At 52.6% G+C, this 21,736-nt stretch overlaps 2 protein-coding genes and 1 long non-coding RNA gene across 4 annotated transcripts in view; 2 read left to right on the top strand and 1 right to left on the bottom strand.

Moving 5' to 3' along the window:
* RTF1 (RTF1 homolog, Paf1/RNA polymerase II complex component) overlaps nt 1–4,532 on the top strand; it is a 51,511-nt gene extending 46,979 nt beyond the window's left edge. The window contains exons 15-18 of the mRNA XM_040492339.1: nt 379–456; nt 928–1,023; nt 1,967–2,078; nt 2,335–4,532. Of these exons, the coding sequence (XP_040348273.1) occupies nt 379–456; nt 928–1,023; nt 1,967–2,078; nt 2,335–2,441 (393 nt within the window). The 3' untranslated portion in view covers nt 2,442–4,532. The remainder of the gene's footprint in view (nt 1–378; nt 457–927; nt 1,024–1,966; nt 2,079–2,334) is intronic.
* On the bottom strand, nt 22–15,160 carry LOC121041544 (uncharacterized). Of its 2 annotated transcripts, none has more exons than XR_005795780.1 (5): nt 14,499–15,160; nt 13,460–13,894; nt 11,879–12,981; nt 11,290–11,360; nt 22–246 (listed from the first exon to the last, which is right to left on the bottom strand). It is a non-coding gene; the product is annotated as an uncharacterized LOC121041544 (long non-coding RNA). The 2 variants fall into 2 exon arrangements; XR_005795781.1 differs by having other exon boundaries at nt 22–318.
* ITPKA (inositol-trisphosphate 3-kinase A) lies at nt 13,129–21,662 on the top strand. Its single transcript, XM_040492340.1, has 7 exons — nt 13,129–13,674; nt 19,589–19,685; nt 19,771–19,987; nt 20,119–20,323; nt 20,553–20,654; nt 20,912–20,983; nt 21,097–21,662. Exons 1-7 carry the CDS (start codon nt 13,186–13,188, stop codon nt 21,298–21,300), a joined length of 1,386 nt encoding a protein of 461 aa, XP_040348274.1. The 5' UTR covers nt 13,129–13,185; the 3' UTR covers nt 21,301–21,662.
* The last annotated feature ends 74 nt before the right edge of the window (nt 21,663–21,736 follow it).

The raw sequence follows: 21,736 nt of genomic DNA on the forward strand, positions 1-21,736 counted from the left end.
ATAAGAAATCTTCTATACATCTTGCTCCAGTTAATTTTTTTAATTATTGAAGTAACATGTACTCTTCACATCCACGTGTTTGTGTGCACACATAGACCCATAAGACGTATTGATTTATAGTGAAAAGCAGCAGTCTTCTGCCCTTCTTATCCCTCCCCATCCCATAGATTCTTCTCCACAGGTGTTCGTCTTTCTCGGTTTCCAGTTTTGTTCTTTTGTTGTTGCTCCCATATCTGGTCTGGTGTTCTTGAAGAGAAGAGGATGATACATGACTTTGACTCTTTTAAGCTCTTGCAAAGACTGTTACGTATGTGTAAGCTAGGATAAGTGAAGGCGGGGAAAGAGACGCAGTTCTGTAACGCAAGCTCTCTGTTTCAGGCTGAAAGTCACAACATGAAAAACCAACAGATGGATCCCTTCACCAGGCGGCAGTGCAAACCTACCATCGTTTCTAATGTGAGTGCCTAAAGAGGACGTTTTTAGTCAGGGCCTAGATTCTAGGACATAAAATGAATTCCATTAGGAGATTAATAAGGAAGTTAAAAATAATGTTGTCTTAGTGGGATTTGCTTGCCTCAAACTCTTAGGTCTGGCTATCTCTTTTTTTTTTTTTTTTTTATCTTGCTATAGGACATATAGGTAGTGAAAACCTGGCATGGATTTGTAGAAACGTCTGGACTAACCCCTCCTTTGGCAGGGTGGGTTTACCAATGTGGCAGACGTTAGGAATGTGTGGGCTGGGCCACCTAGGGCCAGGCTGGCCTGGGCTGGGCTTCAAAGCTTTTAATTGCCTCTTTTTTGCTGCCTTGAGGAAAACCCCACTGAGCTGCTGATGGGTCCACTGTGGTGCTTGTGATGTTAGTGGTGGTCGGTGGGTAGGACTGTGTGAGCGTTAAATCTCTAAAATAACTTGATTTTCTCTCTCAGTCCAGAGACCCGGCTGTTCAAGCTGCCATATTGGCCCAGCTGAATGCAAAATACGGTTCTGGAGTGTTACCAGATGCTCCAAAGGAAATGAGCAAGGCAAGTGCAGCACTGTCCTGTGGCCTAGATGCTTGGCTTCTTTGGGGCCTGATCTCTCCCACCTGGAGGAACATAGCCTTTCACTTGCAGCCTTTTCCCCGTCCTGATTGTTTACAAATGTAATAAACGGCTACTGAATTTTAGCCAGACAACCTAAGTGCTAAACCCAACACCACTACTTAACTAAAGCCTTGATTACAGCTTTAGGCAACTGACATCTAGCCCCCTGAGCCACATTTTCTCCTATGTAAAATGGGGATAATACTCTATATCCTGCTGCTCCGCAGGGTACTAGGAGGAACTGATGACACATAAGCATCAGACCGTTGTAAAGGTGAAAGCTCTTTGAAAACTGAATGTCAGGGGCACCTGGATGGCTCAGTTGGTTAAGCGTCCAAGTCTTGGTTTCGGCTCAGATCATGATGTAATGGTTCATGAGTTCAAGCCCTGAGTTGGGCTCCAGGCTCATAGTGTGGAGCCTGCTTGGGATTCTTTCTCTCCCTCTCTCTCTCTCTGCCCCTCTCACACTGGCTCGCTCTCTCAAAATAAATAAACTTTAAAGAAATTTTTAAAAAAAGAAAACTAGAATGTTAAGTAGAGAAACTGCCAATTTAGAAGCAGATTTTTGCCTAAGTTAGGTCTTTTCCTGTGGAGTCCACACTGTCCCAGGAATTCCTGAAACCTTGGGTCAGAAAGCAACTTATTGTCTTAAGCCCACCCTTTCTGCCCCACACCACAGATATGAGCCTTCCCTCTCCTCTTTCAGGCTTCAGAAAAGAAACCACCTTAATGGCCTCTCCTGTCCTTCCTCTGAGGGAAGGAATCAGAAAAGGGCCTTAGCTTTTTTTTTTTTTTTTTTTTTTTTTTTACTATTAGTGACCACTGCTTCTTGAAGTCTCTTGTATTTATGCTTTTATAGTTAGTTTTTCTCTTCACATTGCAGGGTCAGGGAAAGGATAAAGATTTGAATTCTAAGTCAGCCAGTGACCTCTCAGAAGATTTGTTCAAAGTACATGATTTCGATGTGAAGATTGATTTACAAGTTCCCAGCTCAGGTAGGTACAGGTGGGGGGAGTGGTGATGGCTGAGGACCAGATGGCAACATGGCTCTCTCGGTCAGTGGGGAGGCCTGATTTTAGGGAAGAAGTGCAGGTGTCTGCTCATCATTATTTACAGAGGCCAGAGTAAGCGGGGCTGTGGGCACGTTTTGAGAGGGAGCAGGGACAGTCAACCCGACTGGAAGGAGTGAAGCAGGAGACTCAAGAGACTTCGTAGGCGCCTCAGATGCCAATTTGCTCTTCTTTCCCACAGAGTCAAAGGCTTTGGCCATCACCTCCAAGGCTCCACCAGCCAAAGATGGGGCTCCAAGGAGATCTCTAAACTTGGAAGACTACAAAAAACGGCGAGGGCTTATTTGAGCGCACCCAGCCTGCTGCTTCTGACCCTGCATGCCCCATCACAGTGTCCCACCTTTCCTCTTTTCCTTTGATTTGCCCTCTTTGGGCTGGAGCAGCAGTAGAACTGGGAAGAGACTCTAAACTGCCAGTCATCTGTAATATAAACCATTTGCTGTATAGACCTCCCTTGTCTGCACCATCTCCCACCAACCCCCCAGGCCTCTCACCCAGTGTGGGCCTGGGCTCTCTTGGGTTTTATCCATGTCTTTAGATTTGTGTTTGCCTTTTTTTTTTTTTTTTTTTAAAAAAAAAAACAAACCAGCACAGTTCATTGGCCACTCTGCACACATTCAGTATTAGCGTGGAGCTGGGATTCTTGCTGTAGCCCCTGGGGGCGACAGCAGCAGCACTGGGCGGCCTCCTCCGCGGGCTGCCTTGGACCCAACCATTGAACATTTGGCACCGGACACTTGTGGAGGGAGTGGGGACTGGGCACCTGCAGCCCTCCTCCCTCTCTCCTCATCTTTCTCTTCTTCCCATCTCTGCAGAAGAGAGGTTTTCAAATCCAATTTAGTTTCCAAAAAGTGTACATTTGTGGGGAGGGAGGGGGGGATGTTTGAGAGAGAGGGAGAGAGAGAGTGTGTGTGTGTGTGTGTGTGTGTGTGTACGTACGTACGTGTGTGTTTGTGTGTGTCTGTAAGTGCGTGGATTTTTTTATCATTTTTTTAAAATGCAGTACTCTTTGTATCGGTCTGTCATGGGTCTATAGCTGTTTCAGATTTTTTTCAGCTGTACATGAGCATCTGAAACTGCAAGAAAGAAACTCATTAAATGTGATTCTTCTTACTAAACAGGCCTGACTTCTGTAGCTGTGTAACATACCCTCCCCCCCCTCCTCTCCCCCCCCCGATCCTCCCTCCCCCACCTCAGAGAAAACACCCCAGTTTGCCCCCTGCCCTGTAGGCTGTGTCCTGGCAGGTGGGAGGGAAGCCCACGGCCAGGTAGCAGAGAAGGCAGTGCAGGTGTCTTGCTCAACCCATGGGTACAGCCTACAGCTTCTCGGCTGAACATAGAGTGTCTTTTTCCCACCCCATGTTCTTGTCTCTTCCTAGTGATTCTGTTTTGCTCTTTCGGAAAGAATAATGTTTTGTTTTTTAAGAGAAAGTATTCAACGTGAATGTGGAGAGAACGAACACAAAAAGATTTAGGTTGCAAATGTTACAAGCATGTGCAGTTTTGTGTGTGTGTATACATATATATATGGTAAGCATATATATTGTTGTGCAGCTAGGGTGAGGCCAGCAAAGAAGTGTGTATGTCTTTATGAAATGTTTGAAAAGAGATAAGCTGACTGCTTGATAATCATTCTCAGGTGTAAAGCTCCAAGTGTAAATAAAAGTGGCATTTAACAAATCTTTTCAGAACAAAGTACAGCTGACTATATATACCAAGAACTAAGCTAAAGAAACAGCTGAGAGCTGCTGAGTCCCACAAGAGGGAGAGGAATTTAGAAGCTCTGCTTTGTACTTCATCACCCTACTTTTCTGTAAGGAAGTGGGATGATGGGAAATCATGGACTTACGTTGTATTTAAACATACAAAATGAACTTGGTGACTCTTCTGGGTTTAGTAGAGCCTCGGTGTTGCTTTAACTTAGTTTACACTTTTTTTATTTTAAAAAAACAGCAATGGATGGTTTTTTAAAAGTATTGTGACTGTAAAATTGGTAAACTGTGACTGTAACATAGCTCTGTGGTAGCTGTGACGCAGTTCGGTTGGGCTAAGGTGGGCAATGGACTCATTAAAATCATATATACTTGAATAGTCCATTGACCGAAACCCTTTATAGACTGTTGTGTAAATGTGGAATCACAGACTGCTAAACATTGCCCAGACTCCGGCAGAGCCCTGGAAGCTGCTGGGACCTCTCCTATCATGACAAACCTGGACTGTTTTTTTTTTTCTGGTTTTAAAAGACATGAAATTATAGAATCCGTATAATTTGCTGGAGTCATTCTGATCCACCATGTAGATCTGTATTTAGTATCATTTGGATTTGGAGAAGTGTCGATTACATTATGGCTGTGTAATAAAATTTTTATTAAAACTGCATCACACTGTAGCCACTTTGCCACTACCTCCCCACACACAGCTGCCAAAAGTTTCATTCTGAGATGCCAAAACACAGCGAGGAGAGAAGCCAACCAATTTATCACCTGAGTCGTCTCCTTGGTGATTGGAATCAGGACTGAGAATTTGTCTCCAATCTCCACTGAGGCAGGGCCTCTGAACCAAGATCTTGACCAGGCAGAAGATGTTGGCTTTATCACACACCCCTCTTCCACAGCCCCCACACCCCCACCCCCAGCTGGGCTTCTTGGCTGTTCACTTGAGGTATTTCTTACGCTGGGGAGTTGCTGCCATGGCTCCCTACTCCACACCTCCCCCACTCCATGTGGTTTCAGTGTTGAAGGGTGCGGCACCTAAGGCTGTTTAACACATTTTTCACTTCCTTCCAAGAGGCAAAAAGGCCAATGTCCATATGCCTGGCTCATGATGTATAGGTCTGTTTGTCTGTCTTGCTTCTGACAGGTGCAGGGAAAGTCTGCCTGCAACTTCCCTTCAGAAAGAATGCTTTTGTTCTGTTTCTGTGAAGTCCCGAGCTGTCACTCAAACTGTACAGATAATTGTAAATAAACTTTACACCCTGTTTTAACAAGGGGATCGGAATTAATCCAAGGATTGCATCCTCAGTGGCAACTCTCAAAGTCATGTTTTCAAAGTCCAAGAAAGCCTCTCTTTTGCTTGGTTTCCCTCCTTCCACTTCTCTTAGCCTAACACCCCCCAAAAGTGAAAGTGACTGCTTTCAACTCTTTAGCAACCTGGTTACCCAGAAGCTTCTCTAGTATGGTAGTTGTCTACAGCCAGGGAGCCCTCCACTTGGCCTGGTTTACTTCCTATCTTGGAAGATACCAGCAACCTTTAACAGAACTAGGTAGGGCCCTGATAACACTGCCTAGCCCTAGTGAGAGGCTGGTGCTTCCAAGCTTTCAGTTGGCCTTTGCTACGCTGTCTCCTGCCTATCATGAGTGTGCAGAGGGAACCCAGGGACTGGTGACCATGGAGAAAATACTGATAGCCTTTCATCGATCCCCCAAGCTAGGGAGATCTGGAACGCCTCCACTCCCTCATTCGCTGAGGATGTGTCTCAAAACTTTCTGGCCATGCTTTAGGAAGCAAAATCCTGGATCATCTATTTCCCTTTATAGATGGGAAGGTGTGAGGTGACAATGGTAGGATCCCAGTCCAAGCCTGCCTCTGGTACTCGGAGAGGTGGGTCCCTAGGGCTTGCCCAGCAGCTGTGCCCAATGAGGTTTTCTCCCAACTCATCAACACTCCCACCACCTGAGTGCTGGCAGCAGTGGGCTGGCTAGGCCCTAGAGAGCAGGGATTCTGAGCAGAAAACAGCCCTATCTGCGTCTCCCAGGATGCAGTGCCTTGGGGCAGGCATACCTGAGGGCAGAAAGGAAGCTGCCAAAGGCAGAGAGATCTGGAAGGGAAAGAGGTGCAGGGTCAGTCAACTTCATCTTCTGGCCTTGGTGTGGGCAGCTTTCCTTGGGTAATCCTGGGTTGCAGTGTCCAGCACCTCTTGGGAACTAGGAAACCATCAACCCCCAGCATGGAGTTTTTGCGTGACTTCACTGACCACTGAGGTCCTCTGAGCTCCCTTGAGGAGGAAAGTGTTGGGGAGCTGGAGGGAACAGCACTAAAAGAGGGCCAAGGGGTAGCCTGCCTTCTCTGCAGGGTTCCCCAGGCCAGCCCCAGTCCTGGCTGAACAGAACCTGTAGCTGGAGTTTCTTGACTCTGCGTGGGGGCTCAGCTACCACAGCATAGGCACATCTAGGGATTCCAGATGGTGCTCTGGACCCAAAGGAGAGCCAGGAGCCACAGGACACTGCAGGCTCAGTACAGGGTTCATATCTCTGCTCTGCCACTTACTACCTAGGCCTGAGCTAGTTAACTCCTCTGAGCCACAAATCTCCCATCTTTACAACGTAAGATCTGTCAGAGTGGTCTTAAAGATTAAGTGTACCTTTCCCCAGAAGGGGTTCAATAATGCTGTTGTTAGAGCAGAGGCCACTGTTCTTGGGAGGAGAGACTTCAGGGGCAGAGTGGCGGGGGTGGGGGGTTGGGATAGAGTGGGCAGTGAGTTGAGGGACAAGGTGGAAGCTGTAGGAAACCAGGCAGCGGAGCCTCCAGAAGCTGAAGCACTTAGTTCAGGAACTCCTGGCAGCAACCACCTCCAGGGTCAAGAAATTCTGCTTTCAGGTTGAGATTACGAGCGTGGGCACTGGGGCTGGTCTGGGGAAAGTCCAGGGAAGCAGAGCTGCTTTTTGGCCTGCCCTTGCTGGCCAAATGGACAGTCTGAAATGGACAGAATGGACAGTCTGAAAGTGGCTCAGAAGACTCCCACCTCACCACCACCCCAGCAATCTCAAAGATTGTGAGGCTTGACCTACTCACCACCACCAAGAGTAATTAAAACATACAAGCAGTACCAAACTGGAAAATATGTGTAAAGATGACTAAGAAAATGTTCTGATCTTTCCCACAAGGACTATCTTGATACCTTCTTTAAAATATCAAAGGAATTTTTTTTCTTTTTCAGCTGTCAGTGACCCTGGTTTGAAAAGTGCATGCAGAACAGACACATGAAAAGATGCTCAACATTGCTCATCGCATCATCAGAGAAATACAAATCAAAGTCACATTGAGATACCTCACACAAATCGCTTCTCGGCCTTTTGGCTAAGATCAAGTGAGATACCTCACACTGGTCCTAGTGGCTAAAATTAACAACTCAGGAAGCAACAGATGTTGGCAAGGGTGTGGAGAAAGGGGAACCCTCTTGCACTTTGGTGGGAATGCAAACTGGTGCAGCCCCTCTGGAAAACAGTGTAGAGGTTCCTCAAAAAAAAAAAAAAAAAAAAAAATTAAAAATAGAACTACGCTACGGCCCAGCAATAGCACTACTAGAAATTTATCCAAAGGATACAAGAGTGCTGATTCATATGGGCACAAGTATCCCAAAGTTTATAGCAGCGCTATCAACAATAGCCACATTATGGAAAGAGCCCAAATGTCCATCAACTGATGAATGGATAAAGAAGATGTGGTATGTATATATACATACATACACACAATGGAATACTACCCCTGATGAAAAAGAATGAGATCTTGCCATTTGCAACAATGTGGATAGAACTGAAGTGTATTTTGTTAAGTGAAATAAGTCAGAGAAAGACAGATACATGTTTCCACTCATATGTGGAATTTGAGAAACTTAACTGAAGACCATATGGGAAGGGAAGGAAAAATAAGTTAACAGAGAGGGAGGCAAACCATAAGATGCTCTTAAATACAGAGAATAAACTGAGGGTTGATGGGTGGAAGAGGTTGGGGGGAGGCTAGGAAAATGGGTGATGGGCATTGAGGAGGGCACTTGTTGGGATGAGCACTGGGTGTTGTATGTAAGCGATGAAATCACAGGAATCTATTCCCGAAGTCAAGACTACACTGTATACACTGTATGTTAGTTAACTTGACAATAAACCATTAAAAAAGAAAAAAAAAAGTGTAGGCGGAGACCAGGTCTTGCTCAGCCGCAGACACATTCACCTCTCACCTGGAATGCACTGGTCTATCTCCACCGATTTTCCTTGGAGAACACCTCCTCACCCTACAGAGCTCAGCCGAAAGGTCACCTCCTCCTGGAAGCCTTCCTTGATCTCCCCTCCCAATCTGGTTTGGGAGCACCTTCTACTGGCTCTCCCTAGAGCAGCACTCACCAGGTAATAATTTATGAGTCCCCACCCTGAGCCTGTTAGCTACTTGGGTCTGCCGCATATCCGCAGCACCCAGCGCCCCCTGGCACCTAGGTAACGCCCAGTAAATGTGGTGGAGGGAAGGGGGGCAAACGGATGTCCAGCGGAGCCGACGCGTTCTGGGGCATTCGGTCCCACCTGTCCCTCCCATCCTGTCCCCGGACCGCAGCGCCCAGTCCTTTGGGGTCGACCAAAGGCAGCGAGAAACGCGGTTGCGGCAGGTAGGCCCGTTCACCCCAGGGCTAGTGTGCCGCCCAGCCCGGACGAGCCAACACCCTTGACTTGGGCTCGCCCACTGGGGCCGGCTGCCCGCACGTGCGCGCGCACCTCCAGCCGTGGACGCCAGCAGGATGCGCTTCCCGGCGACATCCCGGATTTGGGAGCGGGGCCTCGGCTTTCAACACCCGCGTCTTGGGGCCTGCGCGCGACTTCCCGGTGGCTCTTTTTGTCCGGCCACCGGATGCCGGCCAGTCGGCCGCCTAGCACCAGGGGTGGAAGTCAGGCTGCAGAGAGGTCACCAATGGAATTAGGGGAGGCACCCACGCCCTCGGGCACAAGATTCAGGGAGGTGTCCTGGGGGGGGCCTCAGGGACAGAGGCCTACCGACAGGCACCCACAGCATTCTCAGAGCAGTTCCTTGGACCGACCGGCAGCCGCATCCCTGACCTCATATGCTCTCGGTCCCCTCTGCCTCCACTAGGCCGCGGGAGAGATCCTGCGGGTTCTGAGTTATGAAGAGAGGGAGGAGGGAGAACCACAGGAACACAGGCTCCTGGGAGGGATGGGAAACCTTGTTTCTGAAGTGTGTCAGGAGAGAAAATGTTCTTATTGCGCATACACAGGCGCGGTGACACATTTTGTTTGTTTTAAACCAGAGTGATTCAGATGGTGAAGGGTCAGCAAAGGCTGCTGGATCCCCAGCCCTGCTAAACTAGCCTAGCTCGAAATCCCAGAATATTCCCATCAGGTCTATCCATAATGAGGTCAGAGATTGCATGGGGAAGGAAGAGAAACCTTCTCAAAGAAAAGAGTCTGGGGCTGTCAGGTGAAAACAGCCATTCACTCCTCTTCCCAGGAGGAAGGAGACCTCCAATTCTAACCCCACCCTCAAGTTGCCATTGGCCCTGGCTTTGGCCAGCCCTCCAGCGCCCTCTCTAGTTTGTTCTGGGCAGAGATGGGCCCCAGACTGACCAGGATGGGGAATGGTTGGGATGCATGGAGCCCCTGAAAGGGCAAGGTCTTAGTGACAGCCCCTTGGAAAAAGAGCCATGTAGCACCCTGGGGCCTGTTTTCTGATGGGTCCTTTCTGGTTTCCTTTCTCCAGAAGACAATGTAAAATGATACACCACCATTCCATATAATGAAGGGAGGTCATTACAGGAACCACTCCTTGTATCCTTTTCACCTAGCACAGTGCCTGGTTTGAGGAAACTGCTCAAGGGAGGTTTGTTTTCTCTGTGAATCAATGAATGGATCACAGGTATTGTCACAAAATATTGGAATCTTGGGGTCAGGAAGTCCCTTGGAGGACACCAGGTCTCACAGAGCACATCTAGGAGTTGTTGACCAGAATAAGAACCTGTATCACTTGGTCCAGAGGAAGATTTGCCACCACCCTGCGCCCAACACACAGACACACACATGCACACACTATAGAGGCTCTGCTTTCTCCGGGGAAGCTTTCGAGGTCCCTCAAAGCAAAGGCAGTGCTCTGTCCTTTCTCCCTCAGGTGAAAGGGCCTGCCTGTGGCTTTTGGGAAGAAGAACTTAGTCCTGTGCCTGGCAGGGAATGGCGAGCAGTGACTTTACTCCTGCCCCTCAGGGTGGGGAGAGAGGGGCAGAGCTAAATAAGGCAGAATGTATTGGGGAATGTATTGGGGAATGAAACCAAGCCTCCAGAAAACCCTCACCTCACACACCCTATTTTCCAGGCCTCCCCCTTTCCCAGCTTTGTGCCCACTGTCTTTACTGCCTAGGAGGGATGTAGCTCCCAGGCCTGATAAATCCCGAAAGCCATGGAGAGGAGTGAAGACTCAGACACTCTAGAGAGAAGGCCTCAAGGGTACAGGAGGATCCCTGAACTGAGATGCCACAGAAGAAGAGAGATCAGTTTTCTCGTCAGACACATAGCTGGCCTTGTGAATAAGGCAGAGAGACGCACATGGCCTATCTCAGATTAGCCACCTCATGTCCATCAAAACCTTGCAACATTCCTCTATGCCCCCGTTTCCCATTTTTGCAACACACAAGAGGCCTTTCCTCCATCTATATAGTAGTCTGATTTTCTCCACAGCACTCTACGGGTAGCCATCTACTCACAGCTTCAAGAACTGTGGAAACTGAGGCACAAACAACATGATTCCAGGATTTGAAAGGTCATTCCTGGCTCAACTAAGACAACATGAGAGCCCCCTGGCCTTGTCCCACTGCTATATCGGGACCCCCGGCTCTGCCCCAGTATGTGCCCCTATGCCTTCTGCCTGTAGTAGGTGGAGGCAGACTCTGCCTTCCTCGGATAAGGAACTAGAGACTGAACTATAAGATGCTAATAAAAGAAAGTATGCACGGCACAGGAATAGAAGTCAGTGGATCTAGCCAAGACTCTCTGGCTTTTCCACCAACTAGCTGTGTGGCCTTGTGCAAAGACTGTAACCTCCTGGGTTGAGCCATTTAACTCCTTTGTTACTTCTCCTGTGTTTTGAGGAGAACAGGATGAACCTAAAGGTCCTTCCCACTCTAAAAGTCTATGAAATTGGGGCCCCTGAGTGGCTCAGTTGGTTAAGCAGCTGCTGACTCTCGGTCATGATCTCATTGTTTGTGAGGTCAAGCCCTGCATTGGGCTTCGTGCTATCAGCAGGAAGCCTGCTTGGGATTCTCTCTCTTCCTCTCTCTCTGCTCCCTCCTCTCTCTAAATAAATAAACATTTTCTAAAAAGTCTATGAAATTAGCTCTCATTTCAATACCCATTCCCAAGTTTGTCCTTACCTTTCCACTGAGGGATACTTGGAAAATAGGGCAAAGAGCTCTTCTTTGCTTTCTGGGCTTAGGACAAGTGCCTAATAGAAGAAGAAAAAGAATTGCCCTTGAGTTTTCTCTTGGCAGCCAGCTCCTGGCTTGCTTGTGCTTCCAACATTGTCGTTTATATATATATATATATATATATATATATATATATATATATATATATCTCACAAACATTAACAGGTGCACAGTGCATGTTCCCTCCTCTCATTTCCCTCCCACCTTTTCAGTTCTGGCGAGTCCTTGTGGACTCTCCCCATCCCGGGTTTGCCCCCAGCCTGCCCCTACCCTGAGGGCAGTACCAGTCCCACCAGAGACCAAGGTAGCCCCAAAAGAGGGAAGTGAGTGCAGGAGACATGGCTTTTGAGCCATCAAGCTCTAGAGTACGCCCTTCACACACACCCAGGCTCCTCTAGATCTCTGTGCCCGCAGAAAGTAGCCATGTGATTTCCCAGGTTCTCTGAATAGTCAAACTCCTGTATTTCCTTCTTTCTCTCCTTCCCCTCCACTCGTCCTTCCACACTTTTACTTTCTTCATCAATTCCCCCAGGACCTTCTCCTTTTTGCTCTGCTGAAGCTTCCCATTTTCTCTCTCTGAACCCTCCTTTTGTCTCCTCCTGGGCCATCCTTGAATCTAGCTGAAGGGAGATGAGGGGAAGGAGAGCTTCTTTTGGCCTTCATCAGCATCAGAGGCAATCCTTCTGCGGCATCCTGCCCCACAGGGTCCCCAACAATCCTGAGGCACGAGGCACCTGAGGAGGGATCCTCCCCGGTGGCATTTTGGGGGAAGACAAGAAATGCTGTGAAATACAAACTCTACTTACAGCAGCCCTGCAGTTCAGCCGACCACTAACTTGTGAAGTGGCCAAATACTGCACCACGATACCACGGATGAGCCAGCGTCGTGGCTCTCTTACCCTGTCACAGCCACAACTCTGGGTCAGGTGAGGTTTCCCTAAATTTACAAAGGGAAGAGACGTCAAAGATCACATCTAGAGTGTGATGAACCTGAGACTGGCTCTTCCTACCACCCACACTAAAACTATTCTCATATTGTATAGATTTTACATCTTTCATTTTATTTTATTCTCCTAGCAATTCTGTGAGGTAGACGACAACCCTGCGGAAAAGAATCAACAGTTCAAGGAGGTGAAATGACTTGCTTAGGATCACACAGCAGACTCCACGCTCCGAATTCCACAGAAAAAGGAGTCAGAAGGGCACAGCCCCTGCCAGCCAGTAGCCAAGGGATGCTGCCCAGGACTGCGCCAGGACTCGCCGCGAGATTCAGGCCCCGCCCCCCTGACCTTGTTCTCTGCCAGCTGAGAAGTGGGGAGCTTGGGGGGAAGAAGCCTCAGGTCTTGCCCAGGACAGAGTCCCCACTTGGGCGCACGCCCTGGGGTGAGGCTTCCCCAGGAAGCTGATGGCCTTGCATTCCATGCTGAAGGAAAGCCCGGAGACCAGGAATCCTTGGCCCAGGATGGATCGTGGAAAGGAGCCGGAGGGACTGGGTAGGAGAGCGAGAGCAGGACCAGTTCCAAGGCAGTAGGGCCCGGGGGCGGAGCGACCCCTCCGGTCTCTTCGAGAGCGGGGACAGAGAGGTTGCGAAGGCCAGGCCCTGACTTTGTGTCCACGAGGTCTGAGCTTCCCGGTCACCTGGAGGAGCAACAGGGAGCCCTTGGAGGCCCGCGCTTTCTCTGAAAGTGAAAGGAGTGGGCGGGGGGCGCGGCCGAGGCGGGGCCCAGGCGGGCAGCCGCGCAGGCTCCGCCTCGGGGCAGTCTCGCGCCGGGGGCGCTGAGCGTCTCCAGTCCTCGCTGCGCCGCGGGCTGGTGGGCTTCGCTGAGGCTCGCGTGCGGGGAAATGACCCTGCCCGGGGGCCCGACGAGCATGGCGCGGCCGGGGGGCGCGGGGCCCTGCAGCCCGGGGTTGGAGCGGGCCCCGCGCCGGAGTGTCGGGGAGCTGCGCCTGCTCTTCGAGGCGCGCTGCGCGGCGGTCGCTGCCGCCGCCGCCGCAGGGGAGCCCCGGGCCCGCGGGGCCAAAAGGCGTGGGGGACAGGTCCCGAACGGGCTTCCGCGGGCTCCCCCTGCCCCGGTGATCCCGCAGCTGACTGTGACAGCTGAGGAGCCGGACGTACCCCCGACCAGCCCGGGGCCACCGGAGCCGGAGGGTGGCTGGCTCCCGGCCGTGGGCTCCTCACACCTGCAGCAGCCGCGCCGCCTCTCCACCTCGTCGCTCTCCTCTACTGGCTCCTCGTCGCTGCCCGAGGACTCAGAGGACGATCTGCTGAGCGACAGCGAAAGCCGGAGCCGCGGCAACGTGCAGCTGGAAGCCAGCGAGGACGTGGGTCAGGTATGGGCCGCGGGGGCGGGGCCAGCGCGGGGCGCGGGGGCTGCGTGCGGCGGACCCAGCTCTGAGCTGGCTGAGCGCCGACTTCTGCGCTAAGCTCCCTCCGCCTGGGGTCCTGCTTAGCAGGAGCATGGGGTTCTCAAGGACGCGCTGGGCTGACCTCCCTCCTTGGCAGTTTTCACCCGGCTTCCACCTGCGGGTCGCTGCCCGGGCCCTGGGGCGTCTAAGAAAGAGAGGGAGGAGGAGTCTGCGACCGGTCGCGAGCACCGGGTAGGGCGGAGGTGGAGATCGTGACTTGCTGGCTGCGAAGTGGGGCTGAGGGATCGGAGGGGCTTGGTCTTGCCCCGCGAACTCTCGAAGAGAGAGGGGTGAAGGAGTCTCCCTCTCTCCCCACCCCCTCTCCCGCGCGGCGGCCCCACCCGCCGCCGTTGCCACGGTTTCCCTCTCCTGAGTGGGAGTGGAGAGGCGCTCCAGGCTCTGCTCGGGAACCGCCGCCGTCTGCTCCCGGCGCCCGCACAAGATGTGGACGCAGAAAAGGGAGGGGCGTGGGGCTGGGGGCTCCGGTAGGGAGTGGGACGCAGCCCTCCCCGGGTTTCCTGCTCCTAAGGAAAGCCGGGAGGAGGTAAACTGAGGCTGAAAAGCGGGATCCGCCTGCTAGTCCCTACTCCGGTAACCTGGCTGTTCCGGTGCCAGGTTTGACCCTCAGATAACCCCGGCCAGGGTGCAGCGAAGTCATTCCCATGCCTGCCCCTCAGGGGTGTGCGGCGCCCGGGATAGCCATCTTGACCCCCTCGTTTTAACCAAGGCCAAATACTTTAAATAACTACCCGCGGTCAACGCGAAGGAGTTGCTCTAGATCCCCGTTATGCAAGTGTCCCTGGAGTGGAGGGAGAGGCGAAGGGCGTCCCGCAGGCTCTGGTGGTTCCGAGCCTGCCCAGAAGGGCGGTGAGAGCGGCGGACACTGGGCGCGGTGGGGAGAGCCTGAGAGCCCTGAGGCGCGGCCTCTGCCTGCTGAACCCGGGCTTCGCCGCTCGGTCGGACTGGATGAGGCGGAGGAGACCCTGTAACGACTTGCAGTGGATCTGTGAATCAGTTACCCGCTGAGACGTACATTCTCCAGAAGGCAGCGTGGTTTGTAAGGTACAAGAGGGAAAAGTCTCATAGAGCAGGAACACACAAACGCGCACACACACGCACACACCCCGCCGCAGTCAGGTGTAGGGTGCGGGGAGTCCCTCTCTCCTCCGCGGATGAAAAGGATACCCCTCCCTGATCCGTGATCATTCCTAGTACAACCCTGGCTCACAGAGGGATGCGGGTGCCATCGAGGAATCTCCAAAGCCGTGGAATGTGGGGCAGTGAGAGGACTCCTTTCCCACCTCCTCCGAAATCCGGAGCAGTAGTTCTGGGTGCACCGTTCCCCGGGTCAGATCTCTGACAGCTGAGAGGCGGGATCAGGAGAAAGGACGCCAGGAGGGGGGCGCCCCCCCCCCCCCCCGCCCTCCGCCCCCGTTTCCCTCTTCCGCCTACAGTCGGAGGAGGGCCCGGGGCCCAATCCTGCCTGCAACATAGGCACGCCGCCTGGGGTCAAGACTCCGAAGACCAGCTGCAGCTGTGCCCTAGGCGTCTTCGGCCGGCCTCTCCCTCGCCAAGCTTCGCCTTCTATCGGCGCAGCCAGGAGCTGGAGCAGATGGCCGCTGCGGGCCCTTACAGCTCCAAGGCTGCGTCTCCCAGGCCTTCCCAACCCCCAGCCCGCCGGGGCCTCCCCGAAGGCAAACAGCCACGGCGGCGGCAGATAAGCCAGTAGGTGTTGACAGAGGCTGCCTGCGCCCGCGTGGAAGGGCCAGGCGCGGACTTTGCCTCACGGCCGGTCGGGGAGCGGCACAGAGTGCCCGCCTAGGCTGCCTTCAGGGCTTCCCCGGTCAGGAAGCTGAGGCCATCGGTTGGCTGACGGTGAAGGATGCGCCGGGAGAAGGGTCCTGCAGCAGAGCTCGGGAGCTCCCAGCTTGCCAGGCCCTGACACTAGGGCATGGGTAGATAATGGTATAGCTGGAAGCAAGAGGCGGCCCTGAAAGTCTCCACTTTGCCTCTGCCTGACACATCTTTCCCCAGCTCCTAGGAGCACCACACAGCCTGCCCAGAGCCTGGAGCTGGGCTCCCGGCAGGGTACTATCCTGGGACTGGGCAGCCTGCCTCCTTCCTGGGGCCTTTCTTCTGGAAGAGGGAAAAGTCACGGGCAGAGAAACCCAGACAGATCAGGAGAGGAGTTGGGGGCCTATCCCCAAGAGCAGCCAGCATGACTGTCCTCTTAGGCCTTGCCTGCCTCTTAAAACAGTTTTGGGGTGTTGCTGTAGGGAGGGTATCTGGCTCCTGTTCATTTGGTTCTCCTCTTTCAGTGCTCTAGGATGGGTAAAGAGACCTTGATGCCATCCTGTCCTGGACCCAGAACTCCCACACTTCACTTTTCACTAATTATAGAGCAGAATTTAGGTTAACAGACTTCCTTTTTAAAAAGCAAATGCCCCTGGGAGGGTGAAGTCGTGGGTCACTTATACCTTAGTGCAAATCATTTTATAAATTTAAACTGATTGCTCCCACCACCACCACCACCACCACCACCACCACCACCACCACCACAGGGAGTGCTGGTTTGATAGGGCAATGGGAACATGAGGAGGGGGTTGGGCTGGCAGAGTGCTTCAGCCCAAGACTGAATGGCTGGAGGTAGGGAGCCAGAGCCAGAGTCAGGAAGAATGGGGATGAGTATCTGGTGTGCTGTAAGAAGCAGGAGTCCTCAGGGCTTCCGAATGGAGCTTGGACAAAGGAAGGTCTGAGGCTAATGTCCAGCCAAACCCTTCCCAGAGAGAGATGGTCCCTGTCTAGCCCCAGGGGTGAGGATCAGAAGGTGCCCCTGTGACTTCCTCAAAGACTCTTTCACATAATCAGCTCTCCTGGGTTTTTTTGCCCCAAGATGCCCAGGCAGCCTATGGGTGTGAGTTGGTTTCCCAGACTTCTATGGAGGGTAGGCTGGGCCCAAGGTTGGGGCTTTGGCCCTGTTTCCAGCTAGAAATAACAAATCTGCTTTTTGATATCCATATAATAAAAGCCTTACCTGCTCAAAAATATCTTCCTTGCTGTTGTTCATGTGCCACAATTCCCGCCCACCCACTAAAGAATGACTCTTCAGGAGCCTTTTTGAATACATGCATTTTTATCTGCATTATGTTCCCTGGAGGAGGCAGCTCCCTAAGATGGATGGTGGTGAGTTCATTGATACTTGCATAGACTCCTTCCGTGTTTGACCATATCCCTCACTGGCAGGGGAGCTAAATTCTGTCCTACCAACCCCAGGAAGTGGCTGGGAGGGTTCAGATGAAACCCCCTTGTAACCTGCATGGCTGGAACCAGCCTTAGTTGTTGCTACTCTTGGCTGATATGATCCTCACAAAATTGGAGGAGAATAGGTGATGACCCCATTTTACCTCAGCTTGGAAGCAAATCAGTGCTGTGTTATCATGCATCAATCAAGTGACAGTAGCCCAGGACTGCAGGCACTAAATCTTCTTCTACTGGGCCCACCTCCCACCTTCCATCCCCACTCACTGCTCCCACAAAATCCCAGAAGAAGGGATGGTGTGGTTCTCCCATCTCACTTAACCCAGGGCTGGCTCCCTCTTCCCCTGGGGTGGCTACAGAACTAGATATACCCTCCAAGTCCATTCTGGCCCCACTGTCCCCAAGCTTCTGTCAGTAGGCTCCTAAAGCTGCCTGAAACCATACCATTAAACCCATTCCTTTGGATGAAGACAGAGATGTCCAGCCAACAGAGAGGAGTTTGCAGGCAGATCTCAGTGTTTCCCCAGAGAGCAGACAGCCCACCTTGTGGCTGCAGATTGCTTCATCTTACACAAAGCTCTTTCTCATGCAGGGTCCCATTTGACCCCCAAAGGGAATTGGGGTGGTAGAATGGATTTTGGAAACTGATGGGGTAATTGGGACGTGGGGGAGGAGGTTGGGCTGGTAGAGAACTTCATCCAGAAGCTGGGAGGCTGGAGGCAGGGAGTGAGGGGATGTTAACTCCTCTGAGCCTTGATTTCCTTCTGTAAAATGGCAATAATGCTACCACCCCATGCTCTTGCTTTGCATGTGAATGATTTGAAAATCATGAGTGGGAGAAGGGGGTATAGGACGGTGCCACTGAATACACATGGCGCATACATCTTCCTGGAATTTTACTTGAAGATTTGGAGGTGGGAGAGTTTTATAATAAAACTTGGATTTATTATGCAGCAGAATGCAAACCTTGCATGTATTTAAAGAGTAAAAAAAGGAGTTTTGAAAGAGATGTCATGTTTCTAGTGGGCTGCTTCTGGCTACACCCCCAGATCCCTGGGGGTTGGACACGTGATCACACCCTAGTGTGCCATGTAGGGACTTCAGTAGGAAAGTAGGAGCAGTGCTTTCTGATGGAAGATGAGAAGCGCCTGGCAGGCAGTAGGCGGTCAGTAAATGGTGGCTCGTGTTATGGCAGCAGCTCTATCCTCCCAGAGGAAACAGGCTCACACAGATGAAATCCTCACTTTGGTTCACTCAGCTAAAAAGTGACAGAACACATGATTCCAGTGCCCTGTCACTAACCCCTATCTCCTCCCCATGGGAAAGCAGCAGACTTCCCCTGTTTAGGCCAAGTTCTCCCTCTCCCTCTTGGAACTCTCTCTGATCAGGGAGGCTGTATTTCTGTGTTCCAGCCCTATAACTCCTGCAACACATATGCCACTCCTCTGAGGCAAGTACCCCTACGAGGAGGCAGCAGACACAGTTTGGATGAGCAAACCTGTGTACTTTAGAGGGTGGACACAGGGCTGATGAGTTTTGGGTGGGAAAAGGAAAGGTCCAGAGTATGAGCTGCTCTCTGAATTGGGTGGAGGCCAGAAGCCATGGTCATGAGGCAAGAAGCACACCAAAATCTACATTTCCTTCCCGGTTTCATCTAAAATGATAGGCTCTCAGCTCTGCATCCCATTTTCAAGGCTCAGGTTTCTGGGTCTAGATCAAGACCAAGGATGCCCCGAGCCTTGCCAACTGGTGAGGAGTGAAAAGGCATCAGGAATAGCAAGAGGGTCTCAGGGAGCCCTAAGCCATTCTTTTCACAGGCCCTGCCAGGCTAGCCTCTCTGTCCTGGGCCTTTGCAAAAGTTTGTTTCCATGTTTGTCTCCCTAAATGAGAGTAGCCAATGGTCCAAAGTGAACGAAACAAGAATCCAAATTTGTCCAGTTTCTGCTTCATGCCAAAGAATGGGGCTGGGGAGGATGGAGCCTGTCACACTCAAGCCTCATTTACTACTCATAACAACCCAGGGAGAGTGATTATTTCCCCATTTTACAGATGAAGAAACTGACACTCAGAGGCCTGTTTCTCAGGCCCCAGAATCTCCTGAGGCAATGTTAGAAATGCAAATTTTTGGCTCCACCCAGACCTACTTAGAATTTCCCCCTGGGGCAGACCTGAGCGTCTGCATTTTTTAACCGGGGTGACCATCAGGTGATGTTCAAGCTCAGGAAAGTTCTAAATCCTTGACAGAGCACTTTAGTAACCTGCCCACTCAGCTCAGAGCAGCAGGAGTGGGGTGCAAACCTGAGCCCTTTGGCATTAAATTCAAGGCTGTTTTCAGCACAGTCCATAAGCTGGATATCTGCCATCACCCTGTGCCCATCTCAGTGTCCTCCACATAGGCTCACAATAAACCTTCCTTGAGTGAGTGAGTGACTGAGTGACTGAGTGAGTGACTGAGTGAGTGAGTGAACCGTGGGGCCCTAGCTACTTGCGGTGGGTTGGGGCAGGAGACCCTATTCCAAAGGAGGGCGGGCTTAAGCACTGCTGAGACGCCAACGTGCACACTGGACCGTGTCGCTTTCAGAAAAGCCACTGGCAGAAGATTCGGACCATGGTGAATCTGCCCGTCATGAGCCCTTTCAAGAGGCGCTATGCCTGGGTGCAGCTGGCTGGGCACACGGGTGAGCACAGGGCAGGCGCCGGTGAGGTGGGTGGGTGTCTGGAGTAGGAAGGGACCAGGCAGCGCTAACTGGTGCCAGTCTGCAGGGAGTTTCAAGGCGGCTGGCACCAGCGGGCTGATCCTGAAGCGCAGCTCAGAGCCGGAGCGCTACTGCCTGGCGCGGCTCATGGCGGACGCGCTGCGCGGCTGCGTGCCCGCCTTCCACGGCGTGGTGGAGCGCGACGGCGAGAGCTACTTGCAGTTACAGGACCTGCTCGACGGCTTCGATGGGCCCTGCGTACTTGACTGCAAGATGGGCGTCAGGTACACGTGTCATGCCTGGCTGGGCGCGCACACAGGGAGGGGATGAGCGCTCTACCGGGTGCCCAAAGTCGCGCTGGACCGGTTCCAGGTGTGCGCCGTCTTACGCCCCGCCGCTGCCCGCGCCTCCGCAGGACTTACCTGGAAGAGGAGCTGACCAAAGCCCGCGAGCGGCCTAAGCTGCGGAAGGACATGTACAAGAAGATGCTGGCGGTAGACCCGGCGGCTCCTACCGAGGAGGAGCACGCGCAGCGCGCGGTCACCAAGCCACGCTACATGCAGTGGCGAGAAGGCATCAGTTCCAGCACCACACTGGGCTTCCGCATCGAAGGCATCAAGGTGGGCCAGTCCCGCTTCGCTTTGCAGAGCCCTGTCCCTCCCTCAGCCCTAACCCCGCCGTGCGGTATCTGCCCTGTTGTTGACCCCCACCACGAGGCACCCTCTGGCGGCCTTTCTGCCGTCCCTGCAACTAACGTCCTGGGAGGTATTGCTGCTCTAGTCTGATCCTCTCCCCTTGAGCTGAGGAGAGACACGGGGACCCTGACCCTTCCTGTCCCATCTCCTTCAGAAAGCTGATGGCTCCTGCAGCACCGACTTCAAGACGACGCGAAGCCGGGAGCAGGTGATTCGTGTCTTCGAGGAGTTTGTGCAAGGGGATGCGGAAGTGCTGGTGAGCGCCGGATCCTAGAACCCTGGGGTGTTGGGGAAACCTGAAAACGAGGGGTGCCCCTAGGTCATCCGGTTTAGCTCCCTTGCCGTGACCCGCTCCCCCCCCCCATCGTAGCATTTATCCCACCTGGGGGCCGGCCTGTGTCTTCCTCACCACGGTATTTGTCAAGCCAAGTATGCTTCGTGGCCCCTAATTTTAGCAGAGGCTCAATTAGTGTTTAATTAATTTGCCTTCCTCTCCTACCCTGTTCTCTCCAGAGGAGGTATCTGAACCGCCTGCAGCAGATCCGGGACACTCTGGAGGTCTCTGAGTTCTTTAGGAGGCACGAGGTAAGAGGGGTAGGCTCAGGTGCGGGAACTGTGGTCTGTGAGGGCTACAGCAGGATTAGGATGGGGGGCTTCTCCAGGAAAGGGCCGTGGCCTGACCATGTGGGGCTCGACAGGTGATCGGCAGTTCGCTGCTCTTCGTGCACGATCACTGCCATCGCGCCGGTGTGTGGCTCATTGACTTCGGCAAGACCACGCCCCTCCCTGACGGCCAGACCCTGGACCACCGGCGGCCCTGGGAGGAGGGCAACCGCGAGGACGGCTATTTGCTGGGGCTGGACAATCTCATTAGCATCCTGGCCAGCCTGGCTGAGAGATGAGGCTGGGCCCTGGTTCTGACAGATGGACCTGCGGCCGTGTCCACACCATGCATGCAGCCAGAGACTGAAACCCTGCGGTGCCGGGAGGTTCACACGGTTCTGAAGGCCAAGTGCCAACCACCATGGGACGCACTGCACGAGCAGGGGGCTGTCTCCAACTGATGGCACTAATTAACCCAGGGAGGGGGGTAGGGAGGCTGGCTGGGACAATGGCCTCCTTCCTCAGCCCAGCTCTCTTGAGGGGGCTGCATATCTCTCTAGAGAGGCCAGATAATGAATTTTATTTCGCAGACACTAGATCTATTGGTCTAACCTCCCACACTACAATGGACAGCCTTTGCCAATAAAACTCAAAGACACCAGCTTTGGTGACTCAGGCCTCATCCCCTCCCTCCTCTGGTCCCTTTCTTACTTCCCTAGCATCCTTCATGTCTAG

Source organism: Herpailurus yagouaroundi, unplaced genomic scaffold, assembly GCF_014898765.1.
Source record: "Herpailurus yagouaroundi ecotype Mexico unplaced genomic scaffold, PumYag 184, whole genome shotgun sequence".
Lineage (NCBI taxonomy): Eukaryota > Metazoa > Chordata > Mammalia > Carnivora > Felidae > Herpailurus > Herpailurus yagouaroundi.